Genomic DNA, 24,053 nt, shown 5'->3' with positions numbered 1-24,053 from the left:
TGCCCGCCCTCCCCTTTTTTAGGATAGTGGGTAAAACTATGTAAATTATAATCTGCATAGCTCCACACACTACAAAGGTGGAATAAGCAGTTCATTCTATTTTTAAGATGGTGTCTGCATTACCACAAATCAAACTTAACATCTCTATAAATGTTAAAGCGGGAGTTCACCCATTTAAAAAAAAAAAAAAAATCTCCCCTTAGCTTCCTGCTCGTTCGGTCTAGGGGAATCGGCTATTTATATTAAAATAGGTGCAGTACTTACCCGTTTTCGAGCTGCATCTTCTTCCGTCGCTTCCGGGTATGGGTCTTCGGGAGCCGGCGTTCCTTCTTGAGTGACAGCCTTCCGAGAGGCTTCCGACGGTCGCATCCATCGCGTCACTCGTAGCCGAAAGAAGCCGAACGTCGGTGCGGCTCTATACTGCGCCTGCGCACCGACGTTCGGCTTCTTTCGGAAAATCGTGACGCGATGGATGCGACCGTCGGAAGCCTCTCGGAAACCTGTCAATCAAGAAGGACCGCCCATTCCCGAAGCCCATACCCGGAAGCGACGGAGAGGATGCGTCTCGTAAACGGGTAAGTACTGCACATATTTTTAAATAAATTGCCGATTCCCCTAGTAATAACGAGCAGGAAGCGAAGGGGGAAAAGTGCCCTCTAAGGGTGAACCCCCGCTTTAAATGCCATGAAACACAGAAAAATTGCTAAAACATGTGTAAACTCTAAAAGTGAAAAAGTAATGAATAAAAATAGTGACCTTCAACCCTGAATGAGATTTTATAAAAATATTTGTGAAATGGAGAAAATAAGAAGCCAGTAGTTTCACACAGGCTCCAGGTTGCATAAGAGCAGTGTGAACCGCAAACTTTGCAAAAACATTTGCAGAGCTTTCATCAAGCTTTGTTGAAGCTTTTAAAGTATCATTAAGCTTCAGTTTGTAATTGTTGAACACATATCCTAATTGCAGTGTTGATACTATGGGGCGACTGCTCCTACAGGTGAAATCTCGTACCTGCATGTTATCTTTACTTTTGGGTTTGTGGCGCACCACCGATGACCAGCTCCCACTGTGAGTGGACCCGCTGATCGTTCCCGACAGAGGCAGAACATCAGTCTGCCTATGTAAACAAGGCAGATCGCCGGTCTGTGACAAGGGAAGTCAGAGGTCTTGTGTTTCTGCTAAGCAGGAACACGGATCTCTATCTGCCCACAGTGCAAGCACCTCCCACACAGTTGGATAGAACTCACTAGGGACGTGTTTAACCCATCGATCGCCCCTGATGTTAACCCCTTCCCTGGCTGTCATTGCTACAGTGACATTGCATATTTTCTAGCACTGTCACTGGTCCCCATAAAGTGTAACATTGTGTCTGATTTGTCCGCTTCTATGTCGCAGTCCCACTATAAGTTGCTGATCGCCGCCATTACTAGTAAAAAATATAAAATAAATAAACATTACATAAAAATATCCCCTATTTTGTAGACGCTATAATTGTAGTAGTTGATGTTGTTGAAATCCTGTTGAAGCCTGCTAACAGCTTGCTTAACTACTTCCCATCTGGCCACTGCATATGTATGGCTGGGTGGGCGCTCTCTCCTTCTGAGTGGACATTCAGGAACGTCCCTCAGACGCAGAGGGAACCCCCAGCGGTGCGATTCCAATGCGTTCGTGTCATCCGGACACGGCGCATCGCAGATCGGCAGGAGGCCTCAGTGATTGGCACTCCTGATCACATGACGGCCGTGTCCAATCACAGTTATGTGATGTAAACAGGGAGCCGGTTGCTAGGTGATCGGCTCTCCTCTCCTCACACATCCGTTGTTGGTGAGGAGAGCGGATCGCTGTAGCGGGCTGGTGATCAGTGAGTATGAGCTGTTTTTTACAGCTTTTTACACACTGATCACCAGCCTAGTAACACACATGTCCCCACACAATATCCCCAAAACACATGTCCCCATATAGTAAAAACACGTTTCCCACATATGTAACAGTAAAATCATATGGCCCAATGATTATCTGCACACATATGCCTGTGATCACCTGCGCACATCTGGACATAATCATTTGCGTACATATGTCCGTGATCACACAAACCAATTATTATACACTTAACAGGATTTTTTTTACCAAAGACATGTAGCAGAATACATTTTGGCTTAAATTTTTGACAAAATTCGATTTTATTGGATTTCTTTTAAAATACAATAAATACATTATTTTTTTCCAAATTTCCGCTCTTTTTTCACTTGGATCCCAAAAGTCGTAAATAAATACCACCAAAAGAAAGCTCTATTTGTACGAACACAAAAAATTGGCCTGCGAAGAAATGGGGCGAAAGTGCCCAGTATTGATGTGGTTAAAGTAGCAATCAACACTCCCAATTAAGTTCTGTGTTCAGCTTTTACAAACTGGAGTTGAACTGTACTTTTATGCACACTAGCTTAAAAAAACGCTCCTAGCAGCAGTTTTTTAGCATTTTTTTTTTGCTTCTAGAAGCAAATAGTGTTGTCCTATGTGTCCATGCACACTATTTTAGTCAAGAAGTATTTTTTTTTCAGCTTCAACTTCTAGGAAAAAAAAATCCTTTTTTAAAAAAAATTTGTAGCAATTTGCTGGCAGAAAAAAACACTGAACTGGCACAGAAACACTATTCTGAGTGTATTTCATCCAGCGTTTTTATGGCATTTTGTTTAGCTTATAGTGTACATGGAGCCCAAAAGCTTGCTGAAAGCTCTTCCAATGTTTTGTCAATGAATGCTGTTCACACTCAGGGGCGGACTGACAACTCATGGGGCCCCCGGGCAATAGAAGATTATGGGGCCCCTGGGCTTACAGATAGCCACCACGCTAGGAGGCAGTGCAGAGGTGGGGCAGCTAAAATCTCAGGATTTTCATATCAAAGCATGTCGGTTTCAGACATATCAGGGACAGATGTAAAAAAAAACACAGATGTTTACATACTGTCCCTGGTTTTACTGAGCTTGGCAATCCTGATGGGGCCCCCTAGTGGCATGGGGCCCTCGGGCCTCAATGGTCAGTCCGCCCCTGTTCACACTACTCTTATACAAGCTGAAGCCAATGTGAAACAGGCCTAAATCGGGTAGTTAGAATGCCCTTTTAGTTATCTATTTTTTTGTCAACCACTTGTCTCTCTGTAATCATCGGGGGTAGTAACTAAAACTGGAGCACTCAGAATCTGGTGCAGGTGTGCATGGTATCCAATTAGCTTCTATCATCAGCTTGTTCAATTAAGCTTTGACAATAGGGGTGATTTCACACATACTGTGGTAACCGTCCTTTTTCCTGCATTGTAAAATGCCTATCCCGCAAGGACACACAAAAAACAACATTTGTCCCATTCACACTGAAATGTAACTTAGTTTGTGTAAAATAGCAAAAAAAGGGGAGCCATGTGATGCTTTGAATCACTCTCCACACTGCCTCCTACTGCAGCCAGCAACGGAGAGCTTCTACAGTATAGCTGTGAATCGCTTCAACGGGTCTCTATTGTAGCGTAAATTCACCCTAAAACCTGAAAGCTGATTGGTTTCTATGCAGGGCTGCGCCAGATTTTGCACACTTCAGTTTTACTAAATCCCCCCTATTGCTTCCTATACCAGCATTTGCATTATGTTATTTGACTCATCAGAATCCGCTTGAGCTTAACTATTTTTCTGTCTGATTGCAAAATATATAAACCTGTTGCTATTTCTGGTCTGTAGCCTGTAATTTTAATAAAAGAAAAAAAAATATGTTGCATGAAAATCAAATAATAAAAACGTAGACACGATAAACATTATGTACATACATTTTAATAACTTAAATACTGTACAGATTTTTTTCGCATATAAAACATTTTTCTTTATAAATACATATATATATACAGTACACAAGTATTTACATGTTTTATTTTAATATTTAACCACCAATATGTTATTTGCTCCATTTGCTAGGTCTTATTTCTCCCAAAAATTATCATGTTAGTTTTGTTAGCTGCTGGATTGCAAGATCATGTTTTTCATAGATTCATGACTGACTCTCAAGTGATTTCTTTCGTGAAATCTACACTTTAGTTACTTGTATCGCCCACTTTCTGTGTCAAGCTGAATTTTTATATTATCAATAATGCAATATGAAGAGTGAAAAGGTGCAGGAGGAATGAGATGTCAAGATAAGTGGAAGCACCGTTTGGACCTACAATGAAAGAATCGTTCTACTGAAGTCCCAAGAGCTACACCAAACCAGCAGCTAAACTAAAAAAAGAAGCCAAAACGATTTATTTTTAGATTTAAGTGGACCTTGACTCTCTATCTCTAGAGTCGAGGTGCACTTTTATACTTTACGTTCTTTTTGCTGGCCCCCACTATTTGTGACCTCTCTTAGGCGAGAGTGACATGTCTCCAATCCCTCACCCTCTTTGGATAGGTGACATAGTATCCCTTGAGGTTGAGGTTGAGGGATCGGGGACATGTTATTTTTGCCTAGGCAACAATAATTACAAAGGTTAGGGCCCAGCAAAAAAAAGTAAACAAAGCATAAAAAGGTGGAGGCGTAGGACACACAACACCATTATTGTGGGCCAGCTGCATCCAGCCAAGAAAGACCAGGATGGCGGAGTGGGACCCAGGCTGTGGCGCCTCAGTAGCAGAACACAGTGGGACAACACTGGAACTACTAGGTACGTGAGAATATGAATCATGGACAACTCTGCATAAAAGGTAAGAGGAGTTTAAAAACAAAAATTTCAGTGGGTGGTGAAGTTCCTTCTTAAGATGGAGTATGAAATCCTGAAAACCTCTGTTACTTTTTTATTTTTTTATCTTTGTTATATTGGGAAGATTTCACATCCCTTCCTGTCCCAGAGTCGCAAGGGGAAATCTTTCCAAAGTGAATCGAAGTTCCCTATCAGACAGCTAGGGAAAAGTTAATATAGTCCATCATCTAATATCTAGTAATTGTAGTGCTGTAAATAAATAATAATTCCAGGCAACAAGAGAAGCTCATCTGTAACGTACTAACTCTACCTAGCAAAAAATGCAGTTGTGTGTTATTCTATTGTCACTAGCTGGGTTCAAAGACTACCTGACTGGCAACAATAAGGAGTGAGGTGGATTGATGCACTATAGCAATTCCTGGTTGAAAAAAACAAAGTACCGTAATAAGAAGGTAAGCTTTGGTCGCATGTTTTTTTCCCACAGAGCTCACTTTCTACGGTAAGCCTTTTCTCAGTCTATCACCAAACAGAAATGGCTGACGTTTTGAAGGTTTTCTGCATATAAGTTACTCAGAATGCTATTGTAACTTATAGCAGTATCATAAGCTTGACATCCTTTTAGAAAAAAAGTGCTTCTACAAATGTGACAGATAAATCACATGTGGTAAGGAAAATGAGTCAATTCAGATCAGCAGCAAGTTTTCATGTTGGGAGGTCTAGATGTGTGAAAAAAAAGTGATGATACATTTAAAGACTTATCAAAGGTACTGATATTAAAAGAAATTAGAACATTTTAGAAGTGACTAAGTGATCTGTTAGTTCTAGGAAGGGTGAAATGTAGATGGGGTCCTTTGTGGAAGGATGCAGTACCCAAGTACAACTCACACATACATCAATTTATTAAGACTGACCATGTATACACCCATTCTATCACACATATCATAATCCTCATATAGGTTGTGGCAGCATATTAGAACCAGTTTGAAATTACGAAGGTACAGTATGGTCTTTCCTGTGGCCTTCTTTTGTAACCCTGTATACGAAATGCATTCCCCCTAATCTTCCTTATAGAATTGAAGGTCCTAGTTTCTGGCAGTGGGTAAGTATCACCTGTGGCAAACACGACCGTTATTCATGTCATTGAAAAAAACAAAGTTTTTCTCGACGTGATTCCTCTCAAGCCTGCCCTGCATACACACGATCGTGAAAAAAATGCTCAAGCAAAGTGCAGTGACGTACAACACGTACAACGGCACTATAAAGGGAAAGTTCCATTCGAATTTTGTGTTACCGCATGTTAGTACAAATTTAGTGAGAGACGACTCGCGCTTTTCAGTCTTTGTGCTTTTCAGTCTGTTACAGCGTGACAAATGTGCTATCTCCATTACGAATGCTAGTTTTACCAGAACGAGCGCTCCCATCTCATAACTTGTTTCTGAGAATGCGCGTTTTTTCTTCCTTGTTAAAGCCTACACACGATCGTGAAAAACGCAGATAAAAAATAGAGCAGGTTCTAAATCTTTAACGGCCATTTTTCACGTCAAGAAAAATGCTCTGGAGCCTACACACGACCGTTTTTTCACGACCAATTTAGAAAATAGAATTTTTCTCATCATGAAAAACGGTCGTGTGTACGCGGCATGAGATTTTGTCTTTAAGATTACTCAAGGGACATGATCCAAATAGGGAAAGCACCACTCATTTTAACGGCCGGCGCTTTCAGTGTGAAAGCAGTTTAAGGCTTCATTTCCATGGACATTTTTACAGCCACTTTCTTTAGCCTTTTTTACAGCTTAAAAACGCCTGTCCATGTTTATTTTTTATTTTATTTTTTTGGAGCTCAAAAACGCAACGGTAGCGTTTTTGAGCGTTTTTTAACGTCTGGCGTTTTTACAGCTCTACTCTGGAGCTTCAGAACGCCCTGGTCCTGCGTTTTTTTTACAGCTCAAAAACGCCTATGCCATTTGCAGCTCAAAAATGCCTATGTGGGCATGATGCCATAGAATAACATGGACAGGTGTTTTTAAGCTGTAAAAAACGCTCAGAAAGGTGGCTGTAAAAACGTCAGTGGAAATGAAGCCTATGGGTTACTTTTCTGACTTTCTCTCTCTGGTTGTGAAATTTTGAAAAACATTGAATAAAGGTAAAGTAAAGGAGATCTAAACTGTATAGGAGTCAAATGGCTGAGTTTTAGTTGACAGTTTATGCCGTGAATTGTACGAGCTTTCTGAGATTACTTAATAAGTAAAAAAAAAAAAATTTGTGGCTATAGTATCTGTACAATTAGACATTTATTTTAGTAAATCAACCCCATTTCCGCATTGGGGTTGATTTACTAAAGTTAAGTAGATATTCACTTTGCAAGTGAAGTTGTTCTTTGCATGGGAATTACCCCCACAGTTTATGAACATGACCCAATTATGTGCAAGGGGGAAGAAAAAGCATTATTCCTGGAACATGATTAGATGATGTAAGTCAGCAGCACCTCGTGCACTCAGCTCTGAGGTCTTGCAAAGTGAACACTCCATTTGCCTTTAGTAAATCAACTTAATTATGCACATCAGGTCATTTACCTACAAAGAAAGAAAGCATCTGAAATGCATTTTAATCAAATTACTGCCCGCAAGTTTACAAATGTCTGAAATTATATTTCTTTATAAAGATTTTGATATGAACCATTCGAGCTGTAGAATAACCATCATTCATATATAAAAACATGAATGTGCAGGTACAAAATTTAGAAGAAAATTTTGAGTGTTTTTATTAACTTGTTGGCCAATAAAATTAGGGTATTACTAAATCTACTTTGTGCGCATCAAATCACTTTTGTATTAAATTCCTAACTTTTCACATTAATCAATGGTTAAAACAGTAAGGCCCTGTACACACGAGAGGATCTATCCACTGGTATTTATCCGCAGATCAGTTCCAGCGGATAGATCCTGTGGTGTGTACGGCCCAGCGGATATTTATCCGCGGATATTTTTCGGGCCGATGGATTTCCAGCGGATAAAAATTTCTTAGCATGCTAAGAAATCTATCCGCTGGAATCCTGTCCAGCGGATTGATCCGGTGGTCTGTACAGACTCACCGGATCAATCCGTCTGATCCCCTCCCTTGCATGCGTCGTAATGATTCGAGGCATGCGTGGAAGTATTTACCTTCCAGCGTTGCGCACGTCTACTAGACTCTTGTTTGGACAGATTTAAGTGAGTTATTCCTAAGAATTACAGGCCTACAATGTAAAACGCCAAATTTCCTTGCAAAATAATGGTACCGCTTTCAGCACCTAAAATCTGAAATAATCATACCGCCAGGGAGGTTAAGCAGCCCATAGAAAAGTGATTTTTTTTTTTGTTCAACCAGCGGGTTGAACAAATAAAAATGACTGGATTCTTCCATCCACACGCAGATAAGGGAATCCTCCCCTCCGAGCCTTTGTATTCTGTCAGCGTGTAGACTTCCCCGATGTCAGAATGCATTGATCAGGGCTGACGGCTGTAGCTGGTGGTGCTTTTAAAGCTGGAAAATGCAATAGGGTGGTTGTACAGAAATCCATTGGTAGAATTTTGATGCATGCATCATATTAATTAACATTTATAAGCTTATCTTTTTAAACAATTCTGAATCTGTACTAAGCTATTTAGAACTCTAGTTTGGATCATAAGTGGAACATCCATTTACATTTCAGAGATTTAAAAAATATCTTGCTTTCAGAACGAACTGACCTATCCTTACTGCATATGTTTAAATTGCTTTTTTTGTTTTACTCATTCAGATTTTGTGGATTGATTCATAGCAAATGGAGCTAATAGATCCCTACAGTAATTGGATTTGTTCTGTGTACCAACTCAATCATCCCTGGTAGCACATTTAAAAATAGCAATGAACATTTTTGCATCATAAAATATATTTACATTGCTGCTAGCTGTGGTCTATAGATCAGGATGAGTCTCCCACCTTAAACGTCCCGAAGTACGTATATTCGGGGCTGTAGTTGACACAGGCTGGATCTGTAACCTTGACAAACAACAGGTCATTTTCTTTAAAAGTAAACACAGCCCCGATTTGGGTTGATTGCAGTGCACAGTTTTCTGTTGATGAGACAACTGTGTTCACTCCTTTTAGTAAAATCTTTTCAGGTTCACTTGATCGCTTCAGATGGATGGACTGTACAAATGGTGCTGTTTGAGGTTTTGCTAAATTAGCACAATAACTGACTTGAGAGTAAATATAATAAACTCCAGGTGTTTCAATTTTAAGTTTGTTGTTTGTGGAAGTAATTTCATTTTGCATTGAAAAGTAACTTCTTTTGCGCCACCAAAGACCTAGGGAGACAAAGAGCAACGTGTTAACACCAATATTTTTTTCTCTTCAACCACAGTGAGATGTGACCCCCACAAAAGGAATACAATCTCACATAACATTTGCTATCTAAATATAATCTCTTAGCAAGCTGAACATTTGCTTTCTTTCTCATTACCATCTAAGGCTAACCTGCTAGTGGATTGAGTTTTGGAAACCGAGAACTTTTTTTTTCCCTTCATGTGCATAACGTATAAGTCTTTCAAAGTGGATAATGCACTTTCAGATGGTCACTGGAGCTTTTAAGCACAAGCCCAGAGCTGATTTCCTTGTTAAACTCTGGTGGAACCATCTCCATTCTGGAGTTCCAAAGATCACCTAAGCAACAAAGTCCATAACGATAGCTATGGGCCCATTCGCACTTCAAGTATCAGAAACGCTTTTTTTTTCAAACAAATTAGTATGCGTTTTGCATGGTTTTCTGCAAGTCATGCATAAAGCATCGCAATCACTTAAATGAACTGCACTCTGTGCAACTAACACATCTAATTTTGGCACTAAGTCAGGCGCATTTTGGCGACATGCGTTTTGCAATTTCCATGTTTCTGTTACTCGACAATCGTGGCATAATCACACTGTATTTGGTATGCCATTAAAAATGATGGCACCCAAACCTGTTTTGTGCATTTTATGGTGAATTAAGCACGATCTGGAATTGTTTTCAGAATTGCACGATTTTGCCCACAATTCCAGATACGCTAAGTGTGAATGGGGCACTCATTGCTGTACCTAAGTTAAAATTGCCCAAGGACAGGCTCATATCTCACCAAGATCAAATGGATGCCCAGATTTCTGACTTTCCAGAAACTATTCCTAGCTCCTACATGGTCTGCAGATTGTCCAGTTGCAATGCAGAAGGACTCTTTGGCTTGGATCTGCTTCGTTACCCACTATTATTGAACCACATAAAGGCACCCATGCCCCTTTTAAATTATTTTGTGACAGTGAATAGAGGACTTTTTTACTCTAACCAGACCTCAGCAACCTGGGAGGGGATAACAAGTTGATACAGGGTTTAGGAACAAGCTCCACTTCTTTGAGCAGCAGACGTTTTTGTTATGGCTTATGATACAGTAGGTGAACCCGATTTTGTGTCAATCTCGCTCTCTTTCTCGGCGAGATTGAGCACCTACGAGCCCCATCGCGGGAGCCAGCGCCGAGCTGGCTTGCCGCGATGGAGACAGAGCCGTCATAGAAGCGACGGGAGATCCGACTTGGATTCCCGCCAATTCTACACGTGTGCGGCGTTTGTTATGAATCCTGAGGGGGAAGTCCCCGCCGGATTTTAAATAAAAATCCGGCATGGGTCCCCCCCTCAGGAGCATACCGGGCCCTTAGGTCTGTTATGGGTTGTAAGGAGAGCCCCCCTACGCCGAAAAAAACGGCGTAGGGGGTCCCCCTACAATCCATACCAGACCCGTATCCAAAGCACGCTACCCGGCCAGCCAGGAAGGGAGTGGGGACGAGCGAGCGCCCCCCCCCCCTCCTGAGCCGTACCAGGCTGCATGCCCTCAACATGGGGGGGTTGGGTGCTCTGGGGCAGGGGGGCGCACTGCGGCCCCCCACCTCAGAGCACCCTGTCCCCATGTTGATGAGGACAGGGCCCCTTCCCGACAACCCTGGCCGTTGGTTGTCGGGGTATGCGGGCGGGAGGCTTATCGGAATCTGGGAGCCCCCTTTAATAAGGGGGCCCCCAGATACCGGCCCCCCCCACCCTAAGTGAATGAGTATGGGGTACATCGTACCCCTACCCATTCACCTGCAAGAAAAGTGGTAAAAACACAAATAAACCACACAGTGTATTAAAATATTTTATTTTTCTGCTCCGGAGGCCGCCCCCTGTCTTCTTTATTAGCTCTTTTACCAGGGGGGGCTTCTTCTTTGACGTCTTCGGGTGGGTGGGGGCCGCCGTCTGGTTCTCTTCCACCGCCGGGGGGGGTGGCTTTTAAAAAAGCCCCCACCCCCCCGGCGGGTTTCCTCCGGCGTCTTCGGCGGGGCTCTTCTTCTTCCGCTATCCCGACGGGTCTTCTCAACTCTCCGGGGTTCTCCTTCTGTCTTCGCCGCTCTCCGTTGTTGACTCGGCGCACCCCGGTTCTTCGTCTCGCTGTCCGGTGTCTTCTTCCGTGCTGTACGTCTTCTCCTTCCGTGCTGTGATGAGTTCTTCTTCCGTGCTGTGACGTCATGTTCTTCACTTCTCTTCTTCTCCCGATGTTGACTCGCCGGTCCTCCTCGCTGAAATGACGGATGCGCGCCTTGCATCGGACCTATATAGGCCTCACAGTCCCATCATGCTCTGTACCTACCCATGTGATACCCGTGGGTAGGTATCACATGGGTAGGTACAGAGCATGATGGGACTGTGAGGCCTATATAGGTCCGATGCAAGGCGCGCATCCGTCATTTCAGCGAGGGGGACCGGCGTGTCAACATCGGGAGAAGGAGAGAAGTGAAGAACATGACGTCACAGCACGGAAGAAGAACTCATCACAGCACGGAAGGAGAAGACGTACAGCACGGAAGAAGGGACCGGACAGCGAGACGAAGAACCGGGGTGCGCCGAGTCAACAACGGAGAGCGGCGAAGACAGAAGGAGAACCCCGGAGAGTTGAGAAGACCCGTCGGGATAGCGGAAGAATGGGAGAGGGGAAACAATTAGTTTCCCAGCAATATGGGAATGAGACAGAATCGGGTAATAAAGTTAATTAAAAAAAAAAATAAAAAAATTATAATATAGATTGTTATATAGGATTGGTTAATAAGGCAATAAGATGATTGGTCAGTAAATAAGCACGAGCCCTTGGTCAGTTGTTAAGCCTGGAGAGCCTATAAATACAAGTGGACGTCTAGAAACCGTTAGCAGAGCGGCGGTGACATCTCAGAAGACACGTCCGCTCTGTGCTGCAATGGAATTTTACCTGCGTCAGCTTATGGACAGGGCCGCAGCACCAGGCGGAGAAGAATGGATGAAACTTTGCCTTTCTCTGGCTCCTCCATCCTCGGTTTTGCAGGAAGCTGATGAGGCAGTGTGCTCAGCATCTATGTCCCTTCCTGCTACAGCTCCGCCCCCGGTTCCCGGGTTATTCCTTCCTCATGTAGATCGAGGTGACAGGCAGGTTGATCTGCCTATGGGTGTGAATGAGGTTGGACTTGCTGCGTCATCGGCCCTCCCTCCTCCAGAAGTGAATGACGATGTGCATGTTAATGCAAATCCTGTTGCTGGCAGAACTGGCAGGTCGGTTTACAAGAGGACACAGAAGCTGCGCAGATGTTATTCTCCATCACCTCCAAAGAACACTAAAAAGGGTAAGGGTGGTAAAAAAGCTCCTTCCCAAATTATTTCAGTGCAGTCTTCTCAGACCAGAGAAGATTTTCAGACAGCTTTGTGTGATGTTTTTAATCCTTTAGTTGGTACTACTGATCTTTTCGTTGGGTTTTTTACTTCCATCTTTTTCTGGAGTGGGTTGTTCGGTTGTGAATAATTTGCCCTCTGTTAGCAGGTTTAAAGAGGTAGTTAGGAAAAAGATAGAGAAGGAAGTACGGGCTGGCAGGGTTGCGGGTCCTTTCAAGGACCCCCCTTTTGTCAATTTCAGGATATCTCCATTAGGCATTATTCCTAAGAAGGATACTAAGAGTTTTAGACTGATTCATCATTTGTCATTTCCTGCTGGCTCTTCTTTAAATGATGATATTGATCCTGAAGTCTGTACGGTATCTTACAGTTCGTTTGACGATGCTATTTCTTTGGTTCGTTCGGTTGGTGGTTCGTTTTTTTTGGCTAAGGCTGACATTAAATCGGCATTTCGTTTGTTACCCATCCACCCGTCTGCTTTTGATTCGCTTGGCTTTTATTTTGATGGTAATTTTTATTTCGATCGTTGCCTCCCGATGGGCTGTTCTATGTCTTGTTGCTATTTTGAGACTTTCTCGTCATTTTTGGAATGGTCGGTTTCGCATGTCACGGGTTCTCTTAATTTGGTGCATTATTTGGATGATTATCTTTTTATCGGGGCTTCTTCTGCAGATTGTTTGTTTTTGTTTACAATGTTTAGGATGCTTTGCAGGAAATTTGGAGTGCCTCTAGCGGAAGAGAAATCGGTCTGGCCTACGAAATCGTTGGAGTTCCTAGGTGTTACGATTGATGCTGAGAGAATGGAATTTCGTTTGCCTCCTGATAAGGTGTGTCGTATGCGCTTTTTGGTTTCTTTTGTCTTGAGCAAAAAGAAGGTTACACTGCGTACATTACAGGCACTGTTGGGTCTGTTGGCCTTTGCGACCAGAGTCATAGCTGTTGGGAGGGTTTTTTCGAAGAGGTTGTACAGAGCGTTGGCAGGATTGAAGGACCCTCGGCATTTTGTCAGGATTTCCTCAGAATTAAGAGATGATTTGAAGGTTTGGGATTGTTTTTTGTTACATTTTAACGGTTGTTGTTTTTGGCAGTCTCCATTTTGTGATGCTTCGGCACTCTCTCTGTTCACAGATGCTTCGGGATCTTATGGTTATGGTGTATACTGGGATGGACATTGGTCAGCTGCTCCTTGGCCGGCGGGTTGGATGGAGAGGGGTTTGACTTCCAATATTGTATTTTTGGAAATCTTTCCCATCTTGGTGGCTCTGGAATTGTGGGGTGACAGTTTTCGTAATATGAGATTGCTTTTTCATTCGGACAACAAGGGTGTGGTTTTTTCCATCAATTGTATGTCTTCCAAGTCTCCACCTGTGGTTGCTGTTCTTCGGCACATTGTTTTTAAATGTCTCCTTTTGAATGTTTGGATTAAGGCTAAATATATACCTGGTCATGTTAATGATATTGCTGACGCACTGTCTCGATTACAGCAGGAACGTTTCAGGACACTGGTGCCAGAAGCAGATCTTCTTGGTCTTCCGTGCCCTATCCATCTGTGGTCCATCGTCTAGAGAAGGTTCAAGTTGCTGTCCTGAACTCGTTGGCTCCTTCCACGTGGGCAAATTACAAGGCCGCGTGGGATAGCTGGCAATCTTTTTTGTTTACGCAGGGTCATCATCAGGATGAGTACAGTGAGCATCTGGTTCTTTCTTTTTTGGACTCCTTGATGGGTTCTAATTATTCATATTCGCATGTTGTTAAAATTTTGGCTGGGGTTTCTTTTTTTGTTAAATGGCGGAATTTACCGCCTTGTTCTAGTTTTTTTTCTATACAACAAGTATTGAAGGGTTACCGGAAATGTTCCTTTTCTGTCGATACTAGGGTTCCGATTACTGTGGAACTGTTGCGAGCCTTACTCTCAGTGACTGATTCGATATGTTCGTCTAATTATGAAGCTGTTCTTTTCAAAGCTTCTTTTAGTGTTTGTTTTTTTGGAGCTTTTAGGATTTCGGAATTGGTGCCCAATTCCTCCTTTGCTTGTAATGGCCTTCTCTATTCGGATTTGTCTTTTTCTGACAGTGGGGTTCAGTTTTTTTTTGAGGCATAGTAAAACTGATCAACTGGGGAAGGGCCGAATTATTAGTATTGCTAAGATTTATGACAGTTCTATTTGTGCTTGTCACTTTATGTTTAAGTATTGTTCCATTCGTCCTAAGTGTGGATCTCATTTATTTGTACATGTTGATGGGCTTCCGCTTACCTGTTTTCAATTTTCTGCAGTCCTGAAGAAGTGTTTAGTCAAGCTGAATCTTGACCATTTGCATATTACCACTCACTCATTTAGAATAGGTGCAGCTACTGAAGCTTCTAGGCTTGGTTTGTCTGCATCTGCGATCCAGGACTTGGGTGGGTGGAAGTCCAATTGTTTCAAGACTTATATTAGGCCTAACCTTTGCCATTTCTGAATTCCAGGTGCATCAAAGCATAATGTCTGGATTTTAGGACATTCTTACGTGTTCTGGGCTAAGAAACGTGCTTCTATCCGTTCGTATGGTAATAATTTGGGTTTGGATGGTGAGGATGTTTTTATTTGTTGGTTTGGTAGGCGCGGAATGTCTTGGTTTGACTTGCGCCCTACTTTAAATAGATTATATTCTTCATGGCCTCCTCCGAATGCTGTAGTTTTCCATCTCGGGGGTAATGACTTAGGTCATTATAAGACACTTGATTTATTAAGTAGGATTAAAGTTGACCTCTATCAATTGCATTTAATTCTTCCTAATACAGTTTTAATATTTTCTGAAATTATTCCAAGACTTTGTTGGTTTTTATCTCCAGATCTACTGTTCTTGGAGAAAATTAGAAAGAAAATTAATAGGGCCATGGCTAAATTTATGCCTTCAATTGGGGGCATGTCTTTTAGACATGTTGAATTGGAAGGTAGAATTCCAGGTTTTTATCGGTCAGACAATGTTCATTTGTCTGATGTGGCCCTGGATATATTAAATTTGGATTTGCAGACTAGTGTGGAATTGGCCGTGGCCAGGGTGGGGTGCCAGACTTGTTAATCAAGTCTGGCGGGTGGGGATATTTGTGTGTAAGTTTATGGTATATAGTTTGAGCTGTAAGGGCTAAACTAATTTATGGGAATAAGTAAGAGTATTGGCAAGTAATGTTTTGGTGATAATACGTTTATTATAAATACCAACGATGAAAGAGCTACGGCCAATTATTTCCAACAAATAAAATATTTTATCAAAATGATAATTTCTGGTTTCATAGTATTTATTTATAGAAGGTTAAAGATTTCTGTATTCATTCCCATGGGAGAGGGGAAACAATTAGTTTCCCATCAATATGGGAATGAGACAGAATCAGGTAATAAAGTTAATTAAGGGGGCGTGGCCTGGACGTCGATGGCGCTGGACGTGTTCTGAGGGAGCTCTGCCTGTCCTAAACTAATCGATAGCCATCCGGTACCGAATCAAGATTCTATTTGCCCCAAACTTAGAATCCGGTACCCGGGACTCTCCATAGGCCGCATCGTTCCTTTTTGGGAGATCCAGATGATTCGCCAGCTCACTGATACATGAAGAGGCCTGTTCCCTCATAGGGTCACAGCGGCCATTTTGAGGCCTACAAAGCCTCGGACATCACCGAGCTCAATTTAGGACGGATCGGCGGAGCGGTAAAAAAAAAAAAAAAGAGGAGGACGGAAGGGAAAAGGGAAACAAGACAGATCCCCTATCCATGGTATTCCAGACTGCCTGACTCATAGAGCGGGTGCCATTGGGAGAATACCCGTTCTTCAGCGGAGGAGCTACCCGCTATAGTGACGGACACCGAGGCCTTTTACCTCACGGGTGCACAATCACCATAACATGGCCTAAATAGACACGGTCGGGTGGAATAGGGATTACTGACATTCCGATCGTAGTGAAACCCTTACCTGATGCCCTCCACTCTGCGGGTGATATCCGGATCACACACTCCATCTTGAAACTGGGGAAGGACTCGTCTGCATAGTAGGAGGCCTTATGACGCAGATGGTATTACTGATGCTGAGGTAACGTTGCCATCTTGTGGCCTAACAGCATACCAACACAGGACATTCAAAGTGTGGTAGATATTGCAGCAATTGAATTCTTTCCCTCATTAAATCTGCATATAAAAGACTAGCCTTCAGAATAAGGTTACCCAGAGCCATATATAGGTCATTACTATACTATATACAACACCGTGGAGGTGGGAGACTACTATTCAAATATATTGTACTGAGGCTAGCAGAGACCTTGATTTTTTCCACATAAATAGGGGATTCACTGTCATATGACGGAATTCTACAAGGATTCATACTAATAATATTAACAGAGGTATAGGTATATACAGTGATCCCTACACCCTGTGGGGTGTCAAATTATCACCTCAGAACTGGATGAAATACATTGGAAAACATTTATCTTTTCTATAAACTGAGGATTTTCCTATGATTATCCCTACTATGGGAATTTACTGAGGTGTTTCAACGCACCGTCTGATGTTAGTCGACATGAGCTGCAATTCTATATACTAACATGAAACCTGCATGATTTGCAATTTGAGGCGTTTTTATGAAGCTGGTCTTTTTACAATACTTGCTATAAAGGCTCGAAACTGGGTTTGGACTGATCACATAATTAACGCCCATTGACTGATGATAATTGTAGGTCTACTACACCTATAGGAGCTGATATTGGAGTGAACTGTAGATTCTAAACTATAAAGCAACTTTACTCATACTGATACGGTTTCTTTACAGCGTTTCTTATATATGAAGGGGAAACAGGTTAAAAAAAAAAATAAGAACTCAATTATCAAAGAGTGTCTCCTTGATATGGACACCCCTCCTACTACAGGTCCTCAGGCATCTATAGTGGAACCTCAGTTAACAGAACAGTTCTCGTCTCATGTGCTGCCATCCTCACCATCTCCTTTATTAGGTTCATCTACAACTACAGCATTATTTTCATCTGTAGTCCGGGAGGGCATAATACCCGCAATGGCAGAACATGGGATTTCTGTGGTACCTCCCTCACATGACCCTGTACAAGTGACGGCTAATACTGAAAATGCTCCAGAAGTTTCTTTCAATGTTACTGATCTCTATAATAGGATCTCTGAGATGATGGAAAGGGGTCTAGCTCTTACGGCTGAGAAAATTACTAAAGATATTAGGGCAGACTTCCAATGTCTTGGCAACAGGATTGACTCGGTGGAACATAAGTTGGACACTAACGTTTCGAAAACTGAACAACATGATGACCATATCCACTTTCTACAAGAACAACTAGAGGCAGCTCAGGCTAAAATTGATGATTTGGAAAACAGGTCAAGAAGAGAAAACTTTAGGGTTAGTGGTCTACCTGAGTCCATTATGGACGTTCATTCAGCAATACGAGACATTATGAAAATCCTTCTTCCATCTATGCCTGATATAAAATTAGAAATTGATAGGGCTCATAGATCATTAGGCCCACTAAGGAAAGATGGCTTACCCAGGGATGTGGTGGTCAAGCCTCATTTTTTCTCTACCAAGGAGGACATTATGAAACGGTCCAGACAACAGGAGAATCTTCAATACCAAGGTAATACCATACAAATATTCTCTGACATTTCTCCATATACCATTCAGAAAAGAAGAGCAATGAAACCGTTACTGTCTGCCCTCATCAACAAAAACATCAAATATAAATGGGCTTTCCCTTTCGCCTTAAAATTCAATTTTAATGGTAGGAACCATGTGATCCATAGTTTCCAAGAGGGTGAAAGACTTTTGTTTGACCTGAAAATTATTTCTTTTGAACCTGCTATGGACACTACTCCACCTCCAGTTCAATCTACCAAGAGAAACACTCCTACTAGTCCGACTCAGAATCCATGGAACAAGGTCAAATACCGGAAAATTGGAAGTGACCAAACACCCTGAATATTGAATAGACTTACTCAGGACGTATTTCATATTCTTTACTTCAGATGAATTTTATCCCGGATTCCCTTTTTCTTTACAAAAAAAAGAGAAGGGGAAGACTCTGGGATTACATATCTAGTTTAATGCCATTTTTATTAGATTTTTCTCCTCTTTTTTGGTCATCCTATGATACAAATGCCTTTATTCTAAAATTAGTTTTAAGGTGTTATGTTTTATTTGTCGGCAACTGACGACGGTGAGGTATTAAACCTCAACTTACCTCTTGTGTCGACACTTTGTCGACCCAATGGGTAAGAATATAGTCCCTTTCTGGGACTATGCAAAAATTTCTTGTTTGAATGAGGGAAGGAGAATCAATCTCTTCCCCCATTCTGGGTCACGAATTGACCTTGCACGATCTAATAGTTTATTGTGCTATATGTTTTTTTATTTTTTTCTTATTATCTCTCCTTTTCATTTCTTTTTCTTTCTTCTTCTTACTCTCTTCGTTTCTTCAGCCTGCCTGCCATTGTTCGTATTTACGAGACTATTGAGGATATATGTACGGTCCTGCATGTTCATAGATGTCGACAAGATTTATGGCTGGATCGAATGATGTATCTAAACCCCTTAGTGTTGTTACTCACAACACTCAGGGGTTGAATTCTCCTGTTAAGAGGCGCAAAGCCTTTCAAGTATACAAATCTCTCCGTGTAGATGTGGTTTTCCTTCAAGAAACCCACTTTCCTAGACGATACAACCCTTCCTTTATGCATGCCCACTTTCCATTGTTTTACCTAGCTAAAGCAGAAAACAAAACTAAGGGTGTGGCCATTTTGTTTTCTAGGTATTGTAACTTTAACCTGACTAAAGAATTTGGAGATCCGGAAGGTAGGTTTCTATTGATAAAAGGTACCCTTGATGGCAGACTATACACATTTATCTCTTATTATGCTCCTAACAGAGGTCAGAAAAAGTTTTTCTCTCAGATGCTTGACACCCTCCGACCATTTATGGAGGGGATCATTCTTATGGGTGGAGACTCTAATCTAGCTTTTGACACGGGATTGGATAAATCCAAACCTTCTGCCAATGGAATCGTCAGACCGACTAAACTTAGTTTACAAGTAGCACGCATTCTACATCAGTCTAGATTAACTGACATCTGGAGGGAGTTGAACCCCAAAATTAAGGACTATACCCACTATTCTAGCCCCCACCATTCTTATTCACGTATAGATCATATATTAATCTCTAACCATCACGTCCCAGCTGCCATTAAGTCTCACATAGTTGATGTTTCTTGGTCAGATCACTCGATGGTTCTATTGTCACTGAGGAGAGAGGACACTTCTCCTAAAATGTCTCATTGGACACTAAATAAGTCTATTTTGAAGGACCCTGTCCTACTGAAGGATATTGAGCAATCTCTTCTAGAATATTTTAAGCATAATGATACAGGAGATGTGTCCCCTGAAACTCTGTGGGCTGCCCACAAGGCTTCTATCAGAGGCAAAATCATACAAGTAGCCGCTGGCCTTAAGAAACAAAGAAACATAGACATAAGGAAGCTGGAAAACAACTATATAGAGCTCCGTAAAAAACATAAATCTGATCCTCTTAACTTTCCTACTCAGGCACTTGATGCAGCTAGATCAGCCCTAAACTTGATACTTACCACTAAAGCTGGGGAAGATATGAAATGGACTGGAGCTAATTTCTATAAATTTAAAGATAAAATAGGCCCGATGCTAGCTCATAAACTCTCTCCCAGATTTCAATCACGATCTCTCCCTAAAATAAGGATGACTGATGGTTCTCTTACCCTGAATCCTAGGAAGATAATGGAGGCCTTTCATGATTTTTTTTCTAAGCTTTATGCATCCACTGATGATTCTTCTTCAGAGGGAATGGATGATTTTCTAGACAATTTGAACCTACCTCAATTGACTGAAATACATAGAGAAATAATGGAATCTCCCATATCAGCTGAAGAAGTGTTGTTAGTAATTAAAAACCTGAAATTAGATAAAGCCCCGGGACCTGATGGGTTTTCAAGTGCTTATTATAAAACATATTCGAGCATTTTAACACCCTATATGGTTAAATTTTTCAATCACATGACCGATGGAGTTCCCATAGGCAGGCAACTTAATTTAGCTTATATTTCGGTTATCCCAAAGCCAGAAAAAGACCATAGCCTGGTGGAAAACTATAGACCTATATCCCTCATAAACAACGATCTTAAGATACTCACTAAGGTAATGGCCAATAGAATGTCCTCTTTCATTGGCCAATATGTTAGTAAAGATCAAGTAGGCTTCATAGCTGGAAGGCAAGGTCCTGATCAGGTTAGGAGGGCTGTGGATCTGATCTCTATTTTGAACTCGGGTTGGACTGGTGATTCTAATCAAAGGGGAATGCTTCTTTCTATTGATCTACAGAAAGCATTTGACTCAGTATCATGGCCATTCATGTTAGAAGTGATGAAACGTTGGGGGTTTGGCACGAAATTTCTTGGAGTCTTATCTGCACTTTACTCTCACCCTAAAGCTAATATACGCTTTCAGGGTATTTTTTCGGAACCTATTGAGATTCATAGGGGTACTAGGCAGGGTTGTCCTCTGTCTCCCCTGGTGTTTGCAATAGTTATGGAATCTTTGGCTATAGCCATTCGTGAAAACACAAACATCAGGGGAGTTAGATGTGCCAAAATGGAGCATAAATGTGCCTTGTTTGCAGATGACCTTTTATTGTTTTTGACCACACCAGTTACATCCCTTCCGGAATTATATTCTCTTTTGGACAAATTTTCTTTGGTTTCAGGTCTAACTGTAAATATGGCCAAGTCTAGGGCCCTCAATGTTTCTCTCTCTGAATCCACGGTTTCTCTACTGAAGGAAAATTATGGATTCAAATGGGACACCTCTTATATCAAATACCTAGGTATATATTTGACCCCCAACATCCAAAACTTGTATTTGGCAAATTATCCACCTATGTATAGAAAACTTGAGAAAGATTTGAGAGATTGGGGGACTCAGAATATAGGTTGGATTGGTAGAATTAATTCGGTTAAGATGACTCTTCTCCCTAGGCTTTTGTATCTTTTTAGATCATTACCCATACCGATAATTAAAAGTCATCTAAAATCCTTTCAAGGAAAGATCATCAAGTTTATTTGGAACAATAAGGGTCCACGTCTTTCATCTCGCACTCTCTATAACTTACCTGAACAGGGGGGTCTGGGGGTACCCAACTTATTATGGTACTATCAATCAGCAAGATTGGCACAGTTATCGGAAACTTTTCTTAAACATGAACGCCCTGACTGGTTAGATATAGAAGAGCAGGCGACCCCGAATCTAACGATAGAGGAGTTAATGTGGAGTCCTACCAAGAATAGACCTTCTATTTTATCTCCGACTCTTTCTCAAACTTTTGTTTTATGGGACTCACTAAAAAAAAACCCTTCTCTAATTTCTAAAGGCAGACCTTTATCGAGTATTTTTCTAGACCCACTCTTTATTTCTAAAATTGAAGTAGACTCGTTCAAATGGTGGCATGACAAAGGGTTGTATCGTATAGGCCGTTTTTTTTCGCGCTCGGGTCCACTTCCTGAACAACACTTCATTGACAAGCTAGGTCTTCCTGTCTCAGAAAAATTAAGATTTTCTCAAATACATGAATATGCACAAAGTCTATGGGATAGTGGCTCGATATCTGGACTATTAACACCTTATGAAAGTAACTGTGATCAGGGTTTAATCAGGAAGGGGAATATTTCAATCATATATCAATCGCTTGCTAATAACTACACCAAATTACCTCATATGCTGGCCTGGGAAAGGGAACTTAATATCAACTGGGATTTATCTGATTGGTGCAGTAATTATTCTAGATCCATTAAAGGATATGTGAATATATCCCTTGTAGAGGCTAATGTTAAAATTTACACTAGGTGGTATCTGGTTCCCGTTAAACTGGCTTCCATGTATCCGTCAACTTCGCCCCTTTGCTTCAGAGGTTGTCAGGGATTGGGGTCTATGATACATATATGGTGGGAATGTCCCAAAATTCGTGGATACTGGAATAAGGTGTTCAACATAATAAGACGTGTCACAGGATGTAATTTGCATCAATCTCCCACTATCGCTTTACTTCACGGGATGTTACCCCAAACCTCCAAGGTTACTAGAAAACTCATCCTATACATTCTGACAGGTGCCAGGATCACAATTGCAGCTGCGTGGAAAAAATCTACTGTCTCCATCCGGTATATGAAACAAAAGGTTACATGGATTATGGAACAAGAAAAGAGGGTCTGTTCCATGTTGGATATGTCTACTCTTTTCCATGAAATATGGGAACCATGGATGAAATTTATGGGAATATCTTATATCCCATAAAGGCTGTGGTGATATTTATATCCATAAGACGATGTTGTTCATTGGCAGGCAGGCTGCCATCTCTTTTTCCTTTTACTTTCCCCTGACTTTCTTTTTATTTTTATTTTTCTTCTCTTTTTCTCTTTTCATTGATTGTTATTTGATTTGATAATTTTGTTTTTTACACGAGGATAACATCCTTGTTATTTCTCACTCTCAGAGTGATATGTTTAGGAAAAAAAAAAAAAAAAAAGATATATATAAACATTTGTATTAGCATATGTTTGAGTTATCTAAAGATTCCACCAAATTTTAGGGGATGTTAGGTATGTTAAGGGTATTGAAAATATATTTCTACAGTTACTGGTGGGTATTGGTGATAGTTATTGGAGGGAGGAAAGGGGGATTTAAGGGTTTGCTTATCCTCTTGGACACAGACTGTTCCCAGTGGGGGTGTCAGAGAGGTCTTGGTTATACAGAAGTCCTGCCCTTTGTTCGTTCTATGAAATTAAATCCAGTACACACATGGGGTTTTTTTTTTTTTTTTTTTTTATTGTGTGACGACAATAAGTTTAAGGAATTATATAATATATGGAAATATCCTTTTATTTATTTAATTATAAATTATTGGTTATACCTAGCTTTTCTATTATCTATTACAATCTGTTATACTCTCACCGTATGGTGTTAGCATATGATATGGCTGTATATGATAGTTAGTCTCTATGACAAGAACATCTTCTATGTAAAACAATACATTGGATTTATTATTTACTGTGTATAACTAAATTGTATACTGCTGTTTTAGTACAAATGTATGTACTTTTATTGAAAATAAACATAAATTTGAATGAAAAAAAAAAATAAAGTTAATTAAAAAAAAAAAAAAAAAAAAAAAAAATTATAATATAGATTGTTATATAGGATTGGTTAATAAGGCAATAAGATGATTGGTCAGTAAATAAGCACGAGCCCTTGGTCAGTTGTTAAGCCTGGAGAGCCTATAAATACAAGTGGACGTCTAGAAACCGTTAGCAGAGCGGCGGTGACATCTCAGAAGACACGCCCTCCCTCCCTCCCTTTGTCGTAGCTCTAAGTTGTGTGGTTGTTTATGTCCCTTCCTAAGAAGGGGATATTTGTGTGTAAGTTTATGGTATATAGTTTGAGCTGTAAGGGCTAAACTAATTTATGGGAATAAGTAAGAGTATTGGCAAGTAATGTTTTGGTGATAATACGTTTATTATAAATACCAACAATGAAAGAGCTACGGCCAATTATTTCCAACAAATAAAATAT

At 41.1% G+C, this 24,053-nt stretch overlaps 1 protein-coding gene across 1 annotated transcript in view; it reads right to left on the bottom strand.

Annotated features, from left to right (window-relative positions):
• Positions 1 to 8,065: 8,065 nt before the first annotated feature.
• CD40LG (CD40 ligand) overlaps positions 8,066 to 24,053 on the bottom strand; it is a 58,361-nt gene continuing 42,373 nt past the window's right edge. The window contains exon 7 of the mRNA XM_040325244.1: positions 8,066 to 9,086. Coding sequence (XP_040181178.1) covers positions 8,657 to 9,086 — 430 coding nt within the window. The 3' untranslated portion in view covers positions 8,066 to 8,656. The remainder of the gene's footprint in view (positions 9,087 to 24,053) is intronic.

This window comes from Rana temporaria, chromosome 9, assembly GCF_905171775.1.
Source record: "Rana temporaria chromosome 9, aRanTem1.1, whole genome shotgun sequence".
Lineage (NCBI taxonomy): Eukaryota > Metazoa > Chordata > Amphibia > Anura > Ranidae > Rana > Rana temporaria.
The sequence above is the reverse complement of the archived record's forward strand: the minus strand, read 5'-3'. Positions and strand labels throughout refer to the sequence as shown.